Below are 22707 nucleotides of genomic sequence, written 5' to 3' on the forward strand. Positions count from 1 at the left end.
AATTTTGGAGTCAAATTCTTTTAACTATGGCAGTCCTCAGGTTAACCCGCCCACCTTTCTACCCAACCAACATTCATTTACATCCTTGCTTCAATCAATGAATTATCAGAGTAGTGTTGTTGGGGGTCTACATAGCCAGAAGGAATCAACCGATGGAAGTCCTATGAACATTAGGGAATTCAATTTTTCCCGTAATTCGGTCATCTCACCCATTGCCTCAGATTCTGATTCTGAAGGTTAGTATAACTTTTTTATGTCGTATATTTATCTATGAATTTGTTTTATTAGACTCCTACAAACTCACAATATTCAAGCATTATAGTTATTTGAGGCTAATTAAGAGTGTAATGTTGTTTTAATGATTATATTCAGAGAGCTGTGACGATATCTGGCATGTAGATACAAGCAATGCGGAGAATGAATATCATTACTTTTCAGAAACAGAGAGTGAGGATGAAAGTCAAGTAGTTGAGGAACACCAAGAGGACTACAATAATGGCACATCTACATCTCTTGGAAGGATTGATTATGCCCCAAAATTAAAACGTAGAAGAACCCAGTCGAAGAAGACTTTGTCGAACGTAACGAAAGAAGGTAAATTTTATATAAATTTATAAACTCGATGAGTGTAAAGAAAAATCCTATTTGAAACATTTTTTTTTTCAGGTTACAAAGATGACGGTGACATTGACAACGAATGTCCAGTTTGCGGAGCATTGTTTTGGTATAATGAGCGAATCAGTAAGAATAGAAAAGCTAAAAGAGCTGTTTTCACGATGTGTTGTATGAGGGGGAAAATCAAACTTCCACTACTGCAGGAACCCCCGGAGTTTCTACAAGGACTTCTAACCAACGACGATGCTATCAGTAAGCATTTCAGAGAAAATATTAGATCACTGAATATGATGTTTTCCTTTACTTCACTTGGAGGAAAGATTGACAATTCCGTCAACAGTGGAAAAGGTCCTAAAGTTTTTAAACTACATGGTGAGAATTATCATTTGATTGGGAGTATGAAACCTAAGCCCAAAGAGAAAGCAAAGTTCTCGCAGTTATACATACATGATACTGAGAACGAGGTTCAGAACAGAATTTCAGCATTGAGGTAAAGATGGAAAATAGTTTCGAATATATTAAGTTAAATATTATATTTTTTAAAATATTAATTGTTTTGTCTAATTATTTACAGTGGTAATTCTGAGCGAAGTAAAATCAGAGAAGATTTGGTGGAGTCTATTATGAATATGTTAAGACAGTGTAATGTCCATGTGAAGACGTTCCGCAATGCAATGGACAGATTCAATGATGAAGAAGATAGTCAGGAGCTGTGTCTGAAACTTATCCATAACCGTGTAAAGGATGGACGAGTATACAATCTCCCTACATCGTCTGAAGTTGCTGGATTAGTTGTTGGAGATTTCCGAATTAACATGGATAAAAGAGATATTATTCTGGAGAAAAATTCGGGAAAGCTGAAAAGGATTCATGAGTTGCACCCTTGCTATTTACCACTTCAATATCCTCTTATATTCCCTTATGGAGAAGATGGATTTCGATTGGGGATCCAACATGGTTATACAGGAAACAAGAAAAATAAGAAACCAAATATTAGTATGCGAGAATTCTTTGCATATCGGATTCAAATCCGGAAGGTTGGTTCTCAAGCACTTCTTCTTTCAAGGCGTTTACTTCAGCAGTTTTTGGTCGATGCTTATACAATGATCGAAACTCATAGGCTTCGGTACATAAGAAAAAACCAGGCGAATCTAAGGTCTTTGAGTTTCAGTAAGTTTGTGGCTGCTTCGAATCAGGGTTTATCGTCTCTTCCTATTGAAGGAAACCGTATCATAATTCCCTCATCTTTCACCGGTGGGCCTCGGTACATGCATCAGATGTATTTGGATGCAATGACTATATGCAAATATTATGGGTTCCCTGATTTATTTATCACTTTCACATGTAACCCTAAATGGCCAGAGTTGACGAGATATTTTGCAAAATATAACTTGAGATCGGAGGATAGGCCAGAGCTTTGTTGCAGATTATTCAAGATAAAGCTCAACAAAGCTTGATAGCTTGATGGATGATCTAACTAAGAAGCACTTGCTTGGAAAAACAGTTTCAGGTAATTTCTTTTTGATGATTATAATAGTAAATATTAATTATCTATACTTAACAATTAGTGTTATTTGTTTTTTGAATCGTATTTAATATATTCATGTCTATTATCTCAGCCCTGTACACGATTGAGTTTCAAAAAAGAGGGCTTCCACATGCTCATATTTTGTTATTCATGGATGCCAGAGACAAATTTCCATGTGCTGAGGATATTGATCGCATAATATCAGCTGAGATTCCTGAGAGAACTGAAGAACCTATATTGTATGAAATCGTGAGAGACACTATGATTCATGGTCCATGTGGTGTTGTTAACAAGGATTCTCCCTGCATGATAGATGGTAAGTGTTCAAAATTCTTTCCTAGGAAGATTGTAGAGAAAACAACAGTTGACTCACAAGGCTATCCTGTATACCGGAGAAGAGATAATGGTGCTTTCATTGAGAAAAGGGGTATTCATTTGGATAACAGGTTTGTCGTTCCTTATAACAAAGAGCTTCTTCTTGGATACAATGCACATATCAATGTCGAGTGGTGTAACCAGTCTCGATTTATTAAGTATCTATTTAAGTACATCAACAAAGGACATGATTGTGTTACTGCAACAGTAACTCAGAAATCTAAAAGTGATGCCATGGGGTCAGAGGATAATTCAGATACTACTAATTCTGGAAATAATGCAAACCCCGCTGAGGGTGATGAGGAAGAAACCGTTGATGAAATTAAAAAGTATTTCGAGGCCAGGTAAACTACATATTTCTGGTTTGTAACTTTATGCATATACAAATAGTATATTAGACTTTATGTGAATTATCATGGTGTACAATATAATTTGTTTTTTATATTAAATATTTTCATATGTTTTTAATTGGAATTTTATTGATATTTCTTTAAAATTTTAGGTACATTTCTGCTTGCGAAGCTACATGGAGAATTTTAGCCTTTCCAACACATTATCGATCTACACCTGTTGAGAAACTAACGTTTCACCTAGAAGGAGATCAACCGGTGATTTATAGAGAGGGTGATACAGTTGATACTGTAATGGCTCGTGCTAAAACAACCAAAACGATGTTTTTAGCTTGGTTTGATTGTTGCGAGAATTATCCAGAAGCTAGACTACTCACTTATGCAGAACTTCCAACTAAATTCATATATGATGCGAAGGCTACTGTGTGGAAAAAACGGAAGAAGGGTTTTGCTATTGGAAGGTTGACACCTGTTTCACCAAGTGCTGGAGAACTTTTTTATCTGAGGGTATTGATTAATAAGGTTAAAGGGCCAAGGTCTTATGATGACATCAAGACAGTAGATGGAATTCTTTACCCAAGTTTTGAGGACGTCTGTTATGAGCTTGGTTTGTTGGATGATGACAAAGAGTATATTGAAGCTCTAAAAGAATGTAGTTTCTGGGCGACAGGAAGTTATGTTCGACGTCTATTTGCTCAGATGTTATTATCTGAAAGCTTATCGACGCTGAGATTGGTTTGGGATTCCACCAAAGACATATTATCCGAAGATGTTCTTTACCTTGAACGAAAAAAGCGACGAAACCCAAGTATGTTAGTTCATTACCTTAATATCAAAGCGAGAGTTTACATTACAAATTAATTATTGACTAACACATGATTTTATTGCAGATCTCATCTTGACAGAAGAACAGATTGAGAATATCACGTTGTTGATGATAGATAAGTTGCTGCGAAAAAATAATACATCTTTGGAACGATGGAAGACCATGCCTCAGCCAGTTGACAATGATCAATATTCTCATGGTAATCAGCTTCTCGAAGATGAACTTAATTACCCTCAGGAAGAGTTGCGCACTAGACACCAGGAACTGTTTAGACAGTTGACCGATGAGCAGAGGACAGTATACGAAGAGATAATGGCCTCTGTCAATACATCATCAGGAGGGGTCTATTTTGTATATGGATATGGTGGAACAGGGAAAACATTTATCTGGAATCTGCTTTCAGCTTCTATACGTTCAAGAGGTGATATCGTTCTAAATGTTGCTTCTAGCGGAATTGCAGCTTTACTACTACCTGGAGGAAGAACAGCGCATTCCAGATTTAGCATTCCAATTAACCCAGATGAATTCTCTACATGCAAGATTCAACCAGGTAGTGATCAGGCAGAATTAATTTCAAAAGCGTCTCTTATTATTTGGGACGAAGCCCCTATGATGAGTAGACATTGCTTTGAAGCTTTAGATCGCAGTCTCTGTGACATTATGAAGACAACCAATGAAACTCCTTTTGGTGGTAAAGTGGTAGTCTTTGGAGGTGATTTCAGACAAATATTACCAGTTATTCCTAAGGGAAATCGAACTGATATAGTTATGGCTGCTCTAAACTCATCGTATTTGTGGAAATATTGCAAAGTTTTGGAGTTAACCAAAAATATGAGGCTTTTTTCAGAACAAAATCATAGTGCAGCTGCGGAGATAGCTGAATTTTCAAAATGGATATTGGACGTAGGAGATGGAAAGATAAATGAGCCGAACACTTGTGAAACTATGATAGACATTCCTAAGGATCTTTTGATTACACAATGTAATGATCCTATTGAGGCTATAGTGTCCGAAGTATATGGGACTACATTCAAAGACTCTAAAGACCCGTTATTTTTTCAAGAGCGAGCTATCCTGTGTCCAACTAATGAAGATGTCGATGTCATTAACAACTACATGCTTGATCACCTAACTAGTAAGATTCTCTTTATCTCTGTTTTATAATTACTCTCTTTAGTATAGAGTTTTTTTTTATAAGTTCGGAAGTTTATATTTTGAGTCTATTGTACCACCCATATTTCAGGGGAAGAGAGAATATATTTGAGTTCAGATAGTATTGATCCTGCTGATACTAAATCGAAAGATGACTCTGTATTCACACCTGACTTTCTTAATAGTATCAAAGCATCTGGGTTACCTAATCATTCTTTACGGCTGAGGATTGGTACACCAGTGATGCTATTGCGGAATCTTAATACTAACGAAGGTCTGTGTAACGGGACAAGGTTGAAAATTACCCAACTGGGTAATCATCTCCTCGAAGCTAAGGTTATTACAGGCACTAGAGCAGGTGAGAAGGTTTTCTTACATCGTATTCTGATAACACCTACCGATTCTAAGCTTCCTTTTAAGATGAGGCGTAGACAATTTCCTTTGAAAGTAGCTTTTGCCATGACAATAAACAAAAGCCAGGGACAAACACTAGCGAAAGTGGGTCTGTTTTTGCCTAGACCAGTGTTCTCGCATGGCCAGTTATATGTAGCTGTCTCTCGAGTGAAGTCCAGGAAAGGGTTAAAGATCTTAATTACAGACAAAGATGGGGCGTGCCCACAGAGTTCAACCATGAATGTTGTTTACAAGGAAGTTTTCCAGAATTTGTTTGAAGAGAAAGACACACAAGTAAGTATAAAGAGTAGCTTAGAAACTGTATTTCCAAATTATAATCGTTTTGGAGAAGTGTTCTAATTTTATATAAATTGACTATGTTGCTTACTATATTTTATGTGTTAATAACAGAGTTGATTCTTCAATGCTGTCAACAAATAAGTGTTTTAGCATGAAAGGTATGACAATCGTGTACTCTTATATTTCATATTTCCCCTATGCCTTCAAACAATTTATTATAACTATGTAATTGTAGGGAGAACTAATGGACAAGTCAACTGAAGTTTATTCGGAAGACCTCAAATTTTTAGGATGTTATTTTTTCTTGCATTGTTGCTGGCGAGTATCAATTTTTCGAATTTAAGCTGTGAAGTTGCTATGTACACTATTATTTTTCATTTAATTCAAACTTGCAGCATATCATTATACCCATGTTTCCTTTTAGACATATTTGCATCGAAAATAAATAAATATTACTCCAGCTAATTCTATTCGTGTAATATAATATAAAAGCTATCATCTAATATTAACAAAATCTTTATTTTAGTTTATATACATAATAAGTATCCTACTTAAATTTCCGGAAAAAATCACTAATACATTTTTCTATTTAAAACCACTGTAAAAGTGTTGTTTTCTCAACCTCACTTTTCTAAACTTATGAATCTCAAAAGGAAGACATTTATGTCCTTATAGTAATATATATTCTATTACCAAACAATTGCTAAATTAACTTGCAAGGAAAAAAGATACGCATTTAATTTAAATATCAATGATATATATAGTCATAATACAGCAGCTAGGATAATTTCCTATATCGATAATATTAATGAAGAACACAAAATCGACTATATCTATAAAATCTTATAATCGAAGTTCTCTCCAAGGCATATCACCCAAATCTAACTCAGAATCATAAACCGAGAAAGTAAATGTATAAAATACTGCATTTGTATATCTACTAAATTTTACTCATATACAGAAAAGGAATGTCATTAATAATCTTTTGATTCTCTGCATAGCAATTTATTACACAAATCACGTACTAAGTTTTATCTAGGGTTCGCGGAAATACCTATATATGTAGTGTATATAAAGCAAGCATAGTAACCCTAAAGATAACTCATTCTCAGTCAAAATTGTTACAGAATTTGCGATGGCCAACTTCATTTCTTTGGGTAATTTGCAAACTAATCTCCCATTTCCTGCAATCCGCGTCAAGATCATCAGGAAATGGAGTACGAAAGAGGTGGAGATCATCACTCTTTCATGCTCCTGGGAGATGAGAAAGTAAGTTTTCGACTCTTAATTTGAAAATATTACAAATCACATTTGTATTGCTTTTATAGTCCGTTCTTTTTGACAAACAGGGAGTAACAGTCGAAGGAAGCTTGAACTATGATATATCTCTACCTAATGACATGCAGCTAAATGAAAGTAGTTGGGTTGAGATAGTCAATTTCAAAATAAAACACGCTGGTGGGTTGGTAAGAACCACAAAAAACAAATACACTATCAAGTTCACTGAAGAGACCTTGGTTTCGATGATAGAACCAATAAATGGTTCTTATTTTCTACGATGTGCAAACTTTCGTGGTATAAAGCGTGGTCTTTATCATCCTATGTACTGTGTTGGTAAGTTCATTATTCTTTAGCTTATCTTATATTGTTACCTAATATAGACTAAGTTTACTAAATGCCGAGTAAATATTTATTATGTAGATCTATGTGGAGCGTTGGTTCGTGTAGGAGATCTTATATCTCATGAGCAAGCTGAACCTGCCAACATTTACAATCAAATTGTATATTCGTTGGATTTCTCCTTAATAGACCTCAGGTTCTAACCTTATTATTTCTTAGATTAATTTATATCAATACGACCATATATCATTGTATATTGACAGGTTAATTAACAATAACTGACAGTTACAAGCATATTAAGTGTGTTGCTTCTGGAGCTCTAGCCCATAGTTTAAACGGATTCTGGCGTTCAACTACAGCTGATATTGTAGTATGTGTTCTAAGGTTATGGCGAATTGAGTGGGGAGCAGGTAATTAAAACTTATTTTCAATGTTTCTAATTCATAACAGGTTCTTGCGTTCTTATCGTTTTAATTTTTATATAGGTGGCTTCAAATATGTTACAAACTTTGAAGGTGGTTCTGAAATCCTGTTTGATATTGATATTCCAGATATTCGTTTCTTCAAATTGCAGTAAGAATAATATTATTTGTTGTAACTTAATATGAGTATATATTTAGAAATGAAAAATTGAAACTGCCTAATATATTTTCTACGCTTTTTTTGCAGGATTCCAATACGCGAATACTGAAGTCTCAAAGTTATTTCTATTTTATTTTAAGTTTGCTTTGGTCTTATAATACCCTATTTTTATTTAGAGGATTCTTTGTATTTTAAAGGATGAGTTATGCATCTTTTTTTATAATGGAATTTTAGTATTTTTCGATTTTACATATGTTTATCTTTACATATGTTTCTATAAACATTAAAAAACCAAAAAATATATCACCTATTATCTATAATCTACGCTAATGAAGTTCCATAGAATCCCATCTATATTTTTTTCTATTCTATTTGTAATATATTAACCATCCCTGATTTCGATTAAAATTCATCATGATTCTTTTTGATGAATGATTAAGTTGCTGTTTTATTTGTCCTACTACTAATCTAAATCTATTGATATCCACACACGGTTTTTATAATAACTAAACTATGCTGACACTCCCGTTTTTTGAGAAATGAAAAGAACAAAGCATGTCAAAATGCACTATGACCGAGATTACCTGATTTGATTAAGCATGCAAAAAGCAATACTTTGGAGAATTGAAATGAAAATACATGGCTTCGACATCAGCCTTTTTAAAGCTGCTTATTCCCTTCATCTTATACGTTTTTTCACATCACTCTGAAGAAAGCTTAGTAAAGCTGGTTTTATATTCCTTCTTTATATCTTATTTAAGCATTTGTTCATAGTTCTTCTTCTTCCACTTTCATATCGTAAACAACAGAGAAGAGAGTAAGAGTAGAAACGAATTGAGAAAAATAAAAGAGTTCGCTTCCAAGCTTTGTATCAGCAAGATGGGTTCCGATATAACCGTTAACAACTACACCACGCCCGAAATCATTATCTTATCTGAAGACGAAGACAATACACCTAATGATGATGCCAAAAGCCATTTCCAAAACATCAGTCTCCGGTACTTTGTAGACGAACCACTTCAAATGAAGACTCAACACCAACAGTTCAAGGAACTCTGCATGACGAACGGCAATCCAGAGGCACACTACATTGAGGGCATACTCCAGTACTTTGAACACAAAAACAATGTCACAGGTATGTATCATCTTCGCCAATCAGCCTGCTTAAACTATTCAAACGGAATTTATCTCTACGGGTTATTAATGCTTGCCCGAGGTCATTTGGCAACCGGGAAAAAAATTATGGATAAACTTCAATGGCAACTAAGTATATCAACCTCCGATTTATGCTGGGAAAGTATAAAGAATTCACTTAGTTCAATCTCGGTCGAAGTGAAGAGGCGTTATCACGTTAATATGGTAAACATGGCGCCACGGGCATATCATTTGTGTCACGATAGCATGGCGGAAGTGTGCGAGATTTGTTATTACTACAAAAGGCTGAACCAGTTTTATGTCTTCGCAACAAATAAAGTATAAACTTGGAGTGGATTGTTGTAATAACATTTTCTATGGGAGATGTATGAAACGTTTTATTATCAATGTCTATTTTCATTTGATGTCTTTCAATGTTTAGTTTTATATGATGAATTGAGAAATATTCATTGTGTATGTTTATCATTGTTAAGTGTTATTTGATGTTTTTAAATATTTGTCTAAATGGTATCTCATTTTTATATTATAGTTCCCCAATATAATTAGTAATTTAATACATTATTACTAATTATAGTTAAAAATAGATGTTATCGGAAATGAAGAAAAAAAAGGTTGAAATATAATCATTTTACATATGTTTCTATCTCAGTGACGTCTATGCCGTAAAAGCAGCACAACCGAGATTAAACACCAAAAAAAAAAACACAAAACCCAAATTCCAAACTATATATATATACTTTCTAATATTCTCGAAAAATTGCTTAGCTAACCACCTCATCCCGCGCAAGCCGCGGGTTACTACCTAGTTGTTATTTATTTTTCATGTCACTATCAAAACTGAATAAAAAATTCAAATCTGAAGAACCGAACCGATCACGATCCGAAAGAGTAATACCAAACCCAAACCAAAATTGATTAAATATCTAAATTATTCAAAATTTTGATATTTAGACAACCGAAACTATAGCATATTCGAACCGAAGTATTTTAGATATCAAAATGTATCCGAAAAATATTTATATACTTATATATATTAATTATTTTTAATTTGATATATATAAAAACATCCAGAATATGATACTTTTAGGTTAGTGTAAATACTTAAAAATATATAAAAATAGTCAAATATAAATATCTAACATAGTGGAAGTACACTTAAAATACCAAAAATATTTAGAATAACTTTTGATCCAAAATTTAAACCAAACCAATTTATATGTTAAGTTTAGGTATTCTGACATATGTTATTCAGATTTATATACAATATATTATTTTATTTATAGATTTTAAGAAATTCAAAATATATAATGAATTTAAAAAAATAAATTAAATGGGTTAGCTGAACCCGAACTAAACTCGCAAAGATCCGAATATAATTCGAACTGCAATTTAGAAATATATGAATAGGGCTGAAATCTTTGACCCCGGAAACCCAAAACCCAAAAAGATCCAAAACGAACATGAATGGATACCTGAACGCCCAGCCCTAGTCATAATTCGAACTGAAATTTAGAAATATATGAATGGGGCTGAAATATTTGACCCCGAAAATCCGAAATCCAAACAGATCCGAAACGAACCGGAATGGATACGTAAACGCCCAGCCCTAGTCACTATTATGTATCTTATATATGTCGTCATATAATTAATTCTATTGGTCCATAATATAAATAATCATATAATTAATAGTATTTTATATGTACCATTTTATAAATAATCACATATATTATATTTTTAAATTTTAAATAAAATATAAAAACTATAATTTAAACTGGTATATGAAATTAATATTTTTGTTGTATTTTTCTTATATATATTAAAACATTTTTTTAATAATGGTTATTGGAAAATATTTTAGTAAAAATAATTTTTTTTGAATATATGCATATTTTAAATCAATTTTTGATATAAATCAACTTTAAATTTTTTTTATTTGAAATATGTATATAGAATTTAAATTTTATTTTATGATTATTTTAGACAAAACAATGTTTTTAGGTAACTAAATTAGTCCATTTTGTATATTTCAAAACTAATATAATGGATTTCCAATTTTTATTAATAACATAGTCCATTACCGTTTTTTTTTTACTTTTATCCATGTTTCAAAATTTTAATTTTCTTGCATTAGTTTTCTATGAATTATTATTAATTTTATGATTTTTGTTTTGAAAATAGAACTCTTGAAATTTTTTATATTTGGTTAAACTAAATAAGGTAATAATACTGTTTTTAAAAATTGTTTTATATAATATACTATTTATATTTCACCATTAAGAATTGTAAATATAGTGACAGAATTGTAAATAAAAAAAAATATAGAAAGAAGGTTATTTAATTTATTGTTAAAACAATGGCTAAATGTTTAATTAAAAAATATTAAATATGTTATTCATGTTTCTAAACAATTCTCATTTGTTATTAAGTTATTGAAAATACAATGGGTAAATGTGTAAATAAAAGAAAATACATATCTCTACTATCCATATTTCCAAACACATCTTATTTATTATACTATATTTGTTTCCAAACAATCCAGTTGTGTACTTCAACTTCAATAATATAGATAAATGTCATCTAGACTGTTTTTTTTAACAGTCTACCTTTAGTAACTTTACACAAAACCTGGTGATATAGTCATCTATACTATTAAAAGCGAATCATCCTAAAAAGATCTACTAATGAAAAGTTGTTGCACACTTTTATTAACTAATTAATTTTTTAGTCCTACCTTATATTTAGCTAACTATTCGACATTCAACGCACTAGATTAAGAGAAATACTTGGGTTCACCCCTAGAGTGAACCTTTAGATTCACCCAGCCAATAGGATTTCATTATTTCATATTCAGTATCTTTTAAAAAAGGAAAAAAAATATTGTCAAGTTTTATTATGTTTTTAAAATAAAAAATAAATAGAAACTAATAGTAGTAGTAAAAAAAAATTTATATTTAAAATACCATCAACAAAATACTAAACCCTAAACCCTAAATCATAAACTCTAAACCCATGGTAAACCCTTGGATAAATCCTAAATCTTTTGATTTTTTAAAAAATATACTTTTAACATAATCATCAAAACACTAAACCCTAAACCCTAAATACTAAACCCTAAATACTAAACCCTAAATACTAAACCCTTGGGTAAACCCTAAACCCTTGGATAGATCTTAAACTCTATGATTTAGAATTTATCCAAGTGTTTTAGATTTATCAAGGGTTTAGGGTTTACCCAAGGGTTTAGGATTTAGGATTTAGGATTTAGGGTTTATTATTGGTTGAAGGTATTAAAAATATATTTTTTAAACGTGTTTTTGTTTGCAATTATTATTATTTTTTATTTATTTTTATTTTTATTTTAAAAATATAATGAAACTTGACAATAATTTGTTTTTTTTTTAAAAGATACTGAATATGAAATAACAAAATCCTATTGGCTGGGTGAATCTAAAGGTTCACTCTAGGGGAACCTAAGAATTTCTCATTAAGAGAAATACTATGAGCTTTTATTAATATTCGAGTAACTTGGATGGGCCAAAGTTAATTATATAACTCGACATATGATCAATATAAATATACTAACATATCATGGCTCTCCGAACCTCTCTAATGATTTATCCCAATGTACCAAAACTATTTTTTTCTGTGTGCCATCTACTCTGCAACTGCTCACTCCATTTCCACTGATAAAACTGTGGCTCTTAAAATTAGAAAAATCTCTTTAGATGTTTCATGTTGACCTTATATATCATAGCTTCTCTTTTAGAGTGGTGAATGTAATTGTAACCTTCATATCACATGTCTGCTCCTCCTGATCAATGCTCCTACATATCAATACTCTTATCAAAATGTCACTTATTCATCCAGAACCATAACATTGGACAAAACCAGGCCTCAAAACCATTAACACACTGACGGCGCTATAGAGAAGAAGACGATCACTCCCTGATCGATACACCCCTTGGTGATCGATTAGCCTCTCTCATTAGATCAACTCTTGTCATCTGATTGGGACCATCTTAAGCTTTCAATCCGTACCTCCAGACTCTCTCTCATCAGATGATATCACTTACGTCTCTGCCACGTCTCTCTCTCATCTCTGTTTCAAACGTGCTTCCATCTCTCTCGACTCACTGTATCTTTGTACGGTGACCATGGATTCAAACAAGGGAAAAGGCGTTTTGTATCAGGAAGATGATGATGCACCTATTCAGCTACCGGATCAAGAGGATGAGCATCTCATCAAGGAATACAGCTTGTCTCTTATAGGCAAGATTTTGAATCCAAAAAAACAAAACGTTGAACGGCTCATCGTTGCGATGCCGGAACAGTGGGGACTGTCGGATAAGATCTCTACCTGCGATCTGGGCAATGGAAGGTTCTTGTTTAATTTTGACACTGAAGAGGACTTGAACTTTGTTCTGGAGCAAGGACCCTTCCACCATAACTACTGTATGTTTGTTCTTGTACGCTGGGAGCCGGTGGTTGACGAGAATTACCCATCATTGATCCCGTTCTGGATCCAGTTGCAAGGAATCCCACTACATCTATGTACTGAACAGAACCTTGAAGCCATTGCGGATAGGCTGGGAACGAGAATCTCCATTGATGCTGTTGATGGAAAGATTAAAGTGGCGATGGACTCGACTAAACCACTGAAGTTCTCGAGAAAGCTACAAACAAAGAAGAAAGAATAAATTACGATCAAGCTCTTCTATGAGAAACTGTTTAAACACTGCTCTGTTTGTGGGTTTATGACACATGAGAACAATGATTGTTTACCAAAGCAACAGGTGGTTCCTGTTCAAGCGGCTACCAGGGAGAATGTCTTTGATCGCGTTCGCCCACGAGCTCCTCTACCTTCCCGAGGCCATGACGATCGAGCCAAGGATGAAGTCTCGTATAGACCTCATAGAGAAGGTCTTAACTCCTCTGCTCGGGTTCAACGATCTTCCCACTCGGCTAGATTAGCTCGTACTGCCAGCTCGAGAGATAATAGGTTCAAGCCTTACTCTTATGTGTGTAACACAGATAAGATAGATAGAAGCAAAGAGCCTATATGGAAGGAGAAGCAACAAGCATTAAAGATTGTTGATCAAACAAGGGAGAGATCAGACACAAGCTTGGGTCCGACGTCTGCTATGATGAAAGAAAAGTTGTCTGATCCTATGTCAGATAAATCAATGCTAACTAAAACAAAGGAGACAGAACCTCCTATCGATCAGAACGTAACTTTCAGGCCTGCTTCTTCCCGCTCTCAAGACTCGACAATGGAAGATCATGCGGATACTCTCATCCCACCGTACAATGCTTTAAAGATTGATGCTCTTGCTGAGTATGATATGGATCAAGAGGATGATTTTAACGATGCTGCTATGGAAGAAAATCCAGGAACTGAGCTCGCATTGATGGAGGAAGATGATCTGTTGGGAGAGGACCTGCAAAATGTAAACAGCCCAGTGAGGCCGAACATTTCAGTTCTTATGATTGAAGATGGATTCAAATCTAACACTACTGAGGCCGACAAGGGTGTGAACAAAACACTGACCAGAAGTTCTACTAGGTCTCTACTCTCCGCACAACAAGAGCAGCAGCGCAGAGCTTCACCGAGAATCAACAAACAGGCTCAGGGACGAGCTAGAAGAGGCACGAAAGCAACAAGCTCAAAGGCACTTTCAATTGGTTCGGGTACTACACAGAAGGGTATGGGGGATGCCAAACATCCGCCCCACCATCATCAATGAAAACAATCAGTTGGAACTGTCGAGGGGTAGGGAACAACCTCACAGTTCAACGCCTTAAGGAGATGTGTCAGAAGCATCGCCCAGGACTCTTGTTCCTTTCTGAGACGAAGAATACGAAGCTGCTGTTGCAAAACATTCAGGCTGAGTTAGGTTTTAATAGATTGTTTACCGTTGAGCCTCTTGGCCAATCGGGTGGTTTAGCTTTGTTTTTATGGATGAATTTCAAGTTGATGTTTTATTTTCGAATAATCGTATGATTGATGTTTCTGCAAGTATTAATGGAATAAAGGTCTATATGACTTTCGTTTATGGAGACCCTGTGTTAGAGAGACGTGATCATGTTTGGGGACGTCTTACGCGTTTCTCAATGAATAAAAATGGTCAGTGGTTTATGACTGGCGATTTTAATGAAATCACAGGTCATCATGAGAAGGAAGGTGGACGAACACGATCTGATACTTCATTTCTTTCATTTAATCAAATGATATCAGATTGTGGAATGCTAGAATTTCCATATACTGGAGACCATTTCTCCTGGGTTGGAAAAAGAGTGACTGGAAAAGTCAAATGTCGACTGGACCGAGCTTTAGGAAATGAAGACTGGCATGAAAAATTCCCACACTCAAAAGTACAATACTTAAGAATGTGGGGATCAGACCATCGACCAGTATTAGCTGACATTTTGTCCAAGCCAACCAGGAAAAAGAAATCGTTCAAATTTGATAAACGGTGGCTGGAAAGTGAAGAGATACAACAAGTGATATTGGATGGATGGAACTCTCTTGATCTTCCTCCGAATGCAGACATTATGGATCGAATCTCCAGCTGTAGGAGAGCTTTAGGAAAATGGAAAAGGGAGAGAGATCTCAATTCTTCAAAATTGATCGAGGATCTTAAGTCTAAGGTCGATAATCTTAATACAGATGACACTGCCACGAAAGAAGAATTAGGAGAAGCTATCAAAGAACTGACAGCAGCTCTTAAAGCAGAAGAGCAGTTCTGGAAGCAAAAAAGCAGAGTCCTATGGCTCCTGGAAGGGGATTTAAACACAAAATTCTTTCATGCTGTTACAAAACAGAGGAGAGCCAGGAATAAGATTATAAAGCTGAAAGATCCTGCAGGAAATATTGTGGAGGAGGAAGAGAAACTTGTAGCCGTTGCAACAAGTTACTTCAGAGAGTTGTTTACATCTTCTAATCCTGAGCTAATCGAAGAGGCTCTAGCGACTGTGAGCACGTCCATTACTGATCGGATAAACACTGACCTTACGTTGGCCGTTACGGAATTTGAAGTCAAAGCAGCACTCTTTGCGATGCACCCAGAAAAGGCCCCAGGACCAGATGGTTTCACTGCACTGTTCTATCAAAAAATTTGGGATGTTGTTAAGACTGACTTAACCCGTATGGTTAATGAGTTTCTATTTGAAGGAAAAATGGCCAATGGACTTAATGATGCAAATATATGTCTGATTCCTAAGAAAGAGAACCCTGATGAGATGTCCCATTTCAGACCAATTAGTCTATGTAATGTTAGCTACAAGATAATATCAAAGGTCCTATGCCAACGAATGAAGAAAATATTGCCGGATAGGATATCTGAAACCCAGTCAGCCTTTGTTGCTGGAAGACAGATAACCGATAATGTACTGATAGCACAAGAAATGTTTCATGCCCTGCGTACAAATCCTGGCAGTAGGGAGAAGAGAATGGCTATAAAAACGGACATGAGCAAGGCTTATGATAGGTTAGAATGGGACTTCATAAATGCGGTGATGAAAAAGATGGGTTTCGCTGATATCTGGATTGAATGGATAATGAGATGTGTATCATCGGTGAAATACCATGTCCTATTCAATGGTCAACCAAGGGGTAATATAACCCCACATAGGGGTTTGAGACAAGGAGATCCTATGTCTCCTTTCATCTTCATTTTATGCACGGAAGCGCTCGTTAGTCTTCTTAATCATGCAGAGAGTCAAGGAAAGTTAATGGGGATGCGTGTTTCTCGCGCTAGCCCCTCGGTTTCCCACCTTCTCTTTGCTGATGATAGCCTGTTCTTCTGTAAGGCGGAGCCCCGTGAATGTGATGAAGTAATGAGAGCACTAACAACATATGGAAAAGCCTCTGGACAATGTATTAACTTTGACAAATCATCCTTACTCTTTGGTAAGAGAGTACCTGGCCATGTGAAGGATGAGATAAAAGGGAGAACAGGGATCATAAACGAGGGTGGAATGGGAACATATCTCGGCATCCCTGAGGACATCAGTGGATCAAAAGTAAGGCTCTTTGCCTACTTGAAGGAACGCCTGCAGATTCGCGTCAACAGCTGGACAGGAAGAATGCTCTCTAGAGGTGGGAAAGAGGTGCTCATAAAATCGATATTACTGGCATTGCCCACGTATGTGATGTCTACACTGCTTCTACCATTGGAGACTTGCGAAAACTTAGTTAGTGCCATTGCACAGTTCTGGTGGAGTTCAAACCCGCCGAAAAGGGCGATACACTGGGTCAAATGGGAAAAAGTATGTAAGCCCAGAGAAGAAGGAGGTATAGGATTCAGACTCATCCACGAATTCAACCTAGCATTACTTGGGAAGCAGTTATGGCGTCTAGTACAATTCCCGGATTCATTACTGGCTAGAGTCTTGAGGGGAAGATATTTCAGATGTAGTACGCCTTTGCGTCTAAACAAAACGTCAAATCCCTCATATGGATGGACGAGTATCATGGCTGCCAAGGAATTGATACTGATGGGTATCAGACAGAAAGTCCATTCTGGGAATGAGATCAGGGCATGGGAGGATCCTTGGATCCCAACGATCCCATCTAGGCCGGCCAGAACCTGTGCTCCAGTTGTACATCCATTGATGGCAGTAAGTGAGCTCATGACGGGCAATCCGAGGTGCTGGGATGCAGAGAAACTAGAACAATATGTTCAAAGGGAGGATATTGAGCTGATAACATCATTGGCCGTAAGCCAAGACTTTTCTCGTGATGAATATTGCCGGAGTTATACGAAGAACGGAATGTACACGGTCAAATCTGGTTATTGGGTAGCAACTAATTTGCTTAGAGAAAACATCTCGGAGCCTGAGCCAAGTATCTTAAAACTCCAAGCCTTTGCTTGGAAGATAAAGGCTCCACAGAAGATCAAACATTTCATATGGCAAGCTATATCTGGACAACTAGCTGTTACTAGTAACCTAATCCATCGTCATATGCGATGTGATAATCATTGTCCTAGATGTGGAGCTGAGGATGAAACCATTAATCATGCATTATTTGAATGTCCCCCAGCGATTCAAACTTGGGCACATGCTGCGACTCCTACTCCTCCAGCTAATTTTCCCAGTGCTAGTCATTTCTCGAATATTGATTATCTATTTTGGAGAAAGAATGACATTGAAGACCCGGAGCTCGATAAGGACCCATACCCATGGATCCTATGGTTTATATGGAAAGTAAGAAATGAGAAGCTATTCAGAGGAATAGACAGGGACCCCTTGGAAACTGCAAGACATGCGGAATCGGAATGTCATGCTTGGTTTGCTGCAAACCGGAAGGAAGAAGTAATGAGACTGCCAGAAAATACAGCTCCTCCTATAGAGACTGAAATATGCTTGATTGATGGCTCCTGGACACATAATGCATTCTTCAGTGGTTATGGATGGACATGGAAGAATACGGGTGGAGGAATCCAGCTACTGGGTGCAAGGAATAAACCTCGAAGAATATCAGCTTTACATTCGGAACTTGAAGCGTTAGTATGGGCGATGGAATGTATGCTGCAAGTGTCGAACTGTCAGCTCTTTGGAACTGACTGCAAGGATTTGATAGCAATGATCAAGGACCCTGGAGCATGGCCGAACTTCTCAACTGAACTGAAAGAGCTTCTCAAGTTGAAGAGCAGATTCTCGGAGTTTTCAATAGTTTATATTTCACGCAATGAGAATGTATCTTCTGATTCATTAGCTAAGATAGCAAGATCTTTCCATAGGAACTTGTATTACATTGGTTGTTCTATTCTGGTCTGGTTCCCCAGACCACCTCAAGCCTGAGTAATAGAACGGCCGTTTGAGAAAAAAAAAAGAAACCATTAACACATTTTATAACATCACCTACATAACCATGCCTCAAACCATTAACTCAAAAATGTATAGCAAACTATTATATAATCATGTTCATCACATCACTGAGACTTGCATATTTTATTATGACTATATATTAAATTTTTTTTAAAGATAAGGTTTTGTGCTCATAAATAAATCATGTTAAAACGTTTCATTCATATGTATACTATATAAAATGTGTTTGTGAAATACCACTACTTATATTTCATAAATTTTTTCTGTCAATTTCACAAAAAAACGAATATATTGTGAATATGCTATTCAAAAAATATTGTTAGAATATTTGAGTTAAGAATATATTAGTAGATTTTCAAAACCAAAATCAGAAAAAGTCAATTTTCTTTGTGTACAATTTTAATTCGTACGACCAGTTTCCTTAATTTTATCAACAATAATATCAACACAAATCTTCTCATATTTTCTAGCCTAATTTTCCGTAACTTGCATTGATTAGATAAACATAATTTTTTTCTAATTTAGAAAGAAAATTATAATTGCATATACACATATTAAATATATAATTTTTTAAAAAATACACTAAAATATACTAACAAAAATACATTACATTTTTTAATTTTTTATTATTTTACATACAACTAAATTTATTTTATATATATATATATATATATATATATTCCCCTAAGTCCCTAACATATTACTTATATATTTTTAAAATAAAATATCAAAAAGAGATTATTAAGTGCTTTTCTCTAAGATTACATTTTAATTATATCTCTTAATATTTTTATTTGAAATGTAAATATATATATATTTTTTAAAAATATTAAATATATATATGTATATATATATATTTACATTTAAAATAAAAATTAAATATTAAAAATCGTAATTAATATTAATTTTTATTATAAAGTAAATTTTTATTATAAAATAAATTTACTTTTATTTATAGAATAAGAAATAGCATTTCTATAATATTTTATTTGCATAATCTATACTATTAAAAGATAATCATTCAAAAATCTACTATAAAGGTTGCTATACCATTTATAGCTATTTATTATTTTTGATTATATCATTAATAACTGTAACCATAAATGTTTAAAAATATTTTAAAGGAATCATATTATTATTCTTTATTTTATATGATACTAGGGTAAGTCCGCCCTACGGGCGGGATATACTTTACTTGTGATTTAGGTTTTTATTTTTATATGATTTTGTGGTTTGTATTTTACGTTTGCATTTGTAAGAGATGTGTATAACAATAATTTTTGTCTTTTAAAAAGTTTTAAGTGATGAGGAGATATTATATTCATTTTACTTAATTTTTGATATTTGTTTCTTTTTTTAACTTGTTTTTGTTTTTTTTTATTTGTTGTCAAATATATTTTATGACATTATACTATTTTAGTTATTATCTTTCTTTTTACTATGTTTCTATAATGAAAACACATTCTTATATGGTGAAAAAAAAATTCTTATATCATCTTTATATATGTCTAACTAAAATTCTTTATTTTTATTTTTATTAGTTTCGTTAAAGATTATAAGTTTGTTTTAGCATGACAGGATTTTCATCATTGGAATAGTATACATTTCTTAAATGTTTGCTCAATTTTTTTTATATATATTAAGTAGATTTGAGCTTTTATTGTTGTGGATAGGTTTAATACTCAACACTGATTATTTTATATTTTGTATATATTGAATGTACTTGTATTTTTATTTCTTTTACATATTTTGTTTTAAATTTAATAATTTAAATAATTGAACATGAATATATAATTTACAATAGTAGGAAATTATTTGTTTAGAAAACAGAATCAAAACATAATATTAATCATCAATATTTTAATAAACATATGATATAATATTTTATATATTATTATATTTGAAGACTAAATAAACAATACTATCCCAATAACTTATTAGGTTTTCTAAAAAAAAATTCACTTGTTAAATTTTAGAATAGTTTTTAATAATGGCTTCCTTATAAATAATTAATTTATTGTCTGTTTAGAGAAATTTACTGTATCTTTGTTAAATATTTTGTCTGGTTTATTAGACTATCATTTATTGAAACTATAATTTATTTTATACATATAACATGTTAGAACAATTTTTACTATAACCTTAGATCAAAATAGAATGCTATTAATAAATTCTACAGAATAGTTCCTCGGATTCCATAGCTGCCACTGTTGGAACCAATGAAGCAAATACTTGATCCATCATATCATCCCAAGATTCGAAAAGTACAAAAAAGTTTGAGTTCACAGTTAATAACATTGATTCAATTGGCATTGACATAATATGAATATTTTTTTTTTTTTTTGCAAATGGCCTTATGATAGATAGATCTTTACGTTAAAATATTATTAAGATCAATACCAACGTACCTGGTAACATGTTCCACATCCTTTTCCATTGTTGAACAGTGAAGGACCTCCAGCTGAAACCATCGCATACAACGGTGGATTGGCAACTGCCAAACCATATCCACAAGCTCCACCAAAATATGCACTGTAGGGTAAGCATAACCATGCACCACCCTGCAACAAATGTCAGGAGAGTAAATCAACACTAACTAACATATCCAATATCGTCGAGAAACAAACAAAAAGGTAGTAGGATTTCGTACACCAATATAAGGTGTATACCTTTTTAAGACAACACGATAAATCCAAAGTGAATAAACTCTCTTAGATATTGCTTCAGACACTTGATCAGCAGAGTTAAAAATAGTCTTAATTGTATTGTTGATCCTCAGACCTTGATTACAGCCACCTTGAAAAAGAGACTAAATCTGAGAGACTGAAACAACAAAATCCAGATAGTTCTATAATATAATAAAGTAGTACCTCAATTTGAAATGTAGAGGACAACATAGGTTCGGTGGTTTGTATATATTTGTACCTCCTTTTTGTTATGGTGGTGTGAGTATTTACTTGTTAGTCAAGCAATCTCCCAAGCTTTAACTCCTCATACCATGTTTATGAGACGTTTTAACAATCTTACATATGTTTGTGGCTGAATTTTAAAACATGCAGCGTGTAGCAAAAGAAAGTTAATACAGTAACGTAAAAACTTGAATATGGTAAATCAAGGGTCATGAAGAAGAAGAAGAAGCATGCAGCATGAACATGGGGGATGAGCAAACGAAACAGATGAATTTCGGCTTGTAATAAAAACATTTGGTAATTATATCTTCAACAATTATTTGAGACACATTACATAAAAAAGGTTTTCTAGTTCATCTATGAGCTTCCCTCTTTTAACGCTTCACCTCTTCATGTTTCTGTATCTCTCTCATTGTTATCTAATGCTTTTTTGGAGTATTGTTTTATAGCAGTTGTGAAGTCCTTGTCGCGGCATTATCCATCTCTTTCTCCTCCAGTTCTCTTTTCGTCTCTGCTTCAGGGTTCTTCCCAACCATCTCATCCTGCTAAACCTCATCTTCATCACCCTCCTGAGTCATGATCTGAACATTGATCAAAATATGTAGAGCACATCAGCCTCTGGTCTTTTTACAAAAGATCAAGAAGTTACTGCTTAAGATAGATTTTGTATTATTGTTCAGAAATAATACTACACTGAAGAATTATTCTGATTTTTGTTTGGTTTATACAGTAATGTAAGCGATTCAAATCTGTCTTATAAAACACAATTGATCTAAGGTTTCTATTAAGTCACTAAGACTATACCTTTCACATCTCCAGATGAACAGCAGGACGATTTCTGATCTAAGAGATTTCTTCATCATCAATATCCAAGACTGTGGTCATGACAGAGTTTCGATGTGGTCAACTTTATATAAAATTTCTGTGATTTATAATCAAGAAGACAAACCAGGAGAAGAATGAAAAGAACAGAGGAAAAATAGAATCTTTGAAAAATCCAAACGACTTTTTTTTTTGTTTTTTTTACCAAATATAAAGTCAACTGTCTAAGACTTCAATATAGAGACCATT

At 33.9% G+C, this 22707-nt stretch overlaps 2 protein-coding genes across 2 annotated transcripts; both read left to right on the top strand.

Annotated features, from left to right (window-relative positions):
• The first annotated feature begins 97 nt into the window (after window positions 1-97).
• Window positions 98-5656, top strand: LOC130495713 (uncharacterized). Its single transcript, XM_056987199.1, has 9 exons — window positions 98-236; window positions 373-594; window positions 667-1105; window positions 1190-1879; window positions 2305-2862; window positions 3021-3676; window positions 3759-4504; window positions 4946-5533; window positions 5651-5656. Exons 1-9 carry the CDS (start codon window positions 98-100, stop codon window positions 5654-5656), a joined length of 4044 nt encoding a protein of 1347 aa, XP_056843179.1.
• A 9279-nt stretch (window positions 5657-14935) lies between these two features.
• LOC108808278 (uncharacterized) lies at window positions 14936-18700 on the top strand. Its single transcript, XM_018580451.2, has 2 exons — window positions 14936-16588; window positions 16706-18700. The coding sequence occupies exons 1-2, from the start codon at window positions 14936-14938 to the stop codon at window positions 18698-18700; spliced, it is 3648 nt and encodes a 1215-aa protein (XP_018435953.2).
• Window positions 18701-22707: the final 4007 nt, after the last annotated feature.

The sequence above is a fragment of the Raphanus sativus genome, chromosome 6, assembly GCF_000801105.2.
Source record: "Raphanus sativus cultivar WK10039 chromosome 6, ASM80110v3, whole genome shotgun sequence".
In the NCBI taxonomy this organism is placed as follows: domain Eukaryota; kingdom Viridiplantae; phylum Streptophyta; class Magnoliopsida; order Brassicales; family Brassicaceae; genus Raphanus; species Raphanus sativus.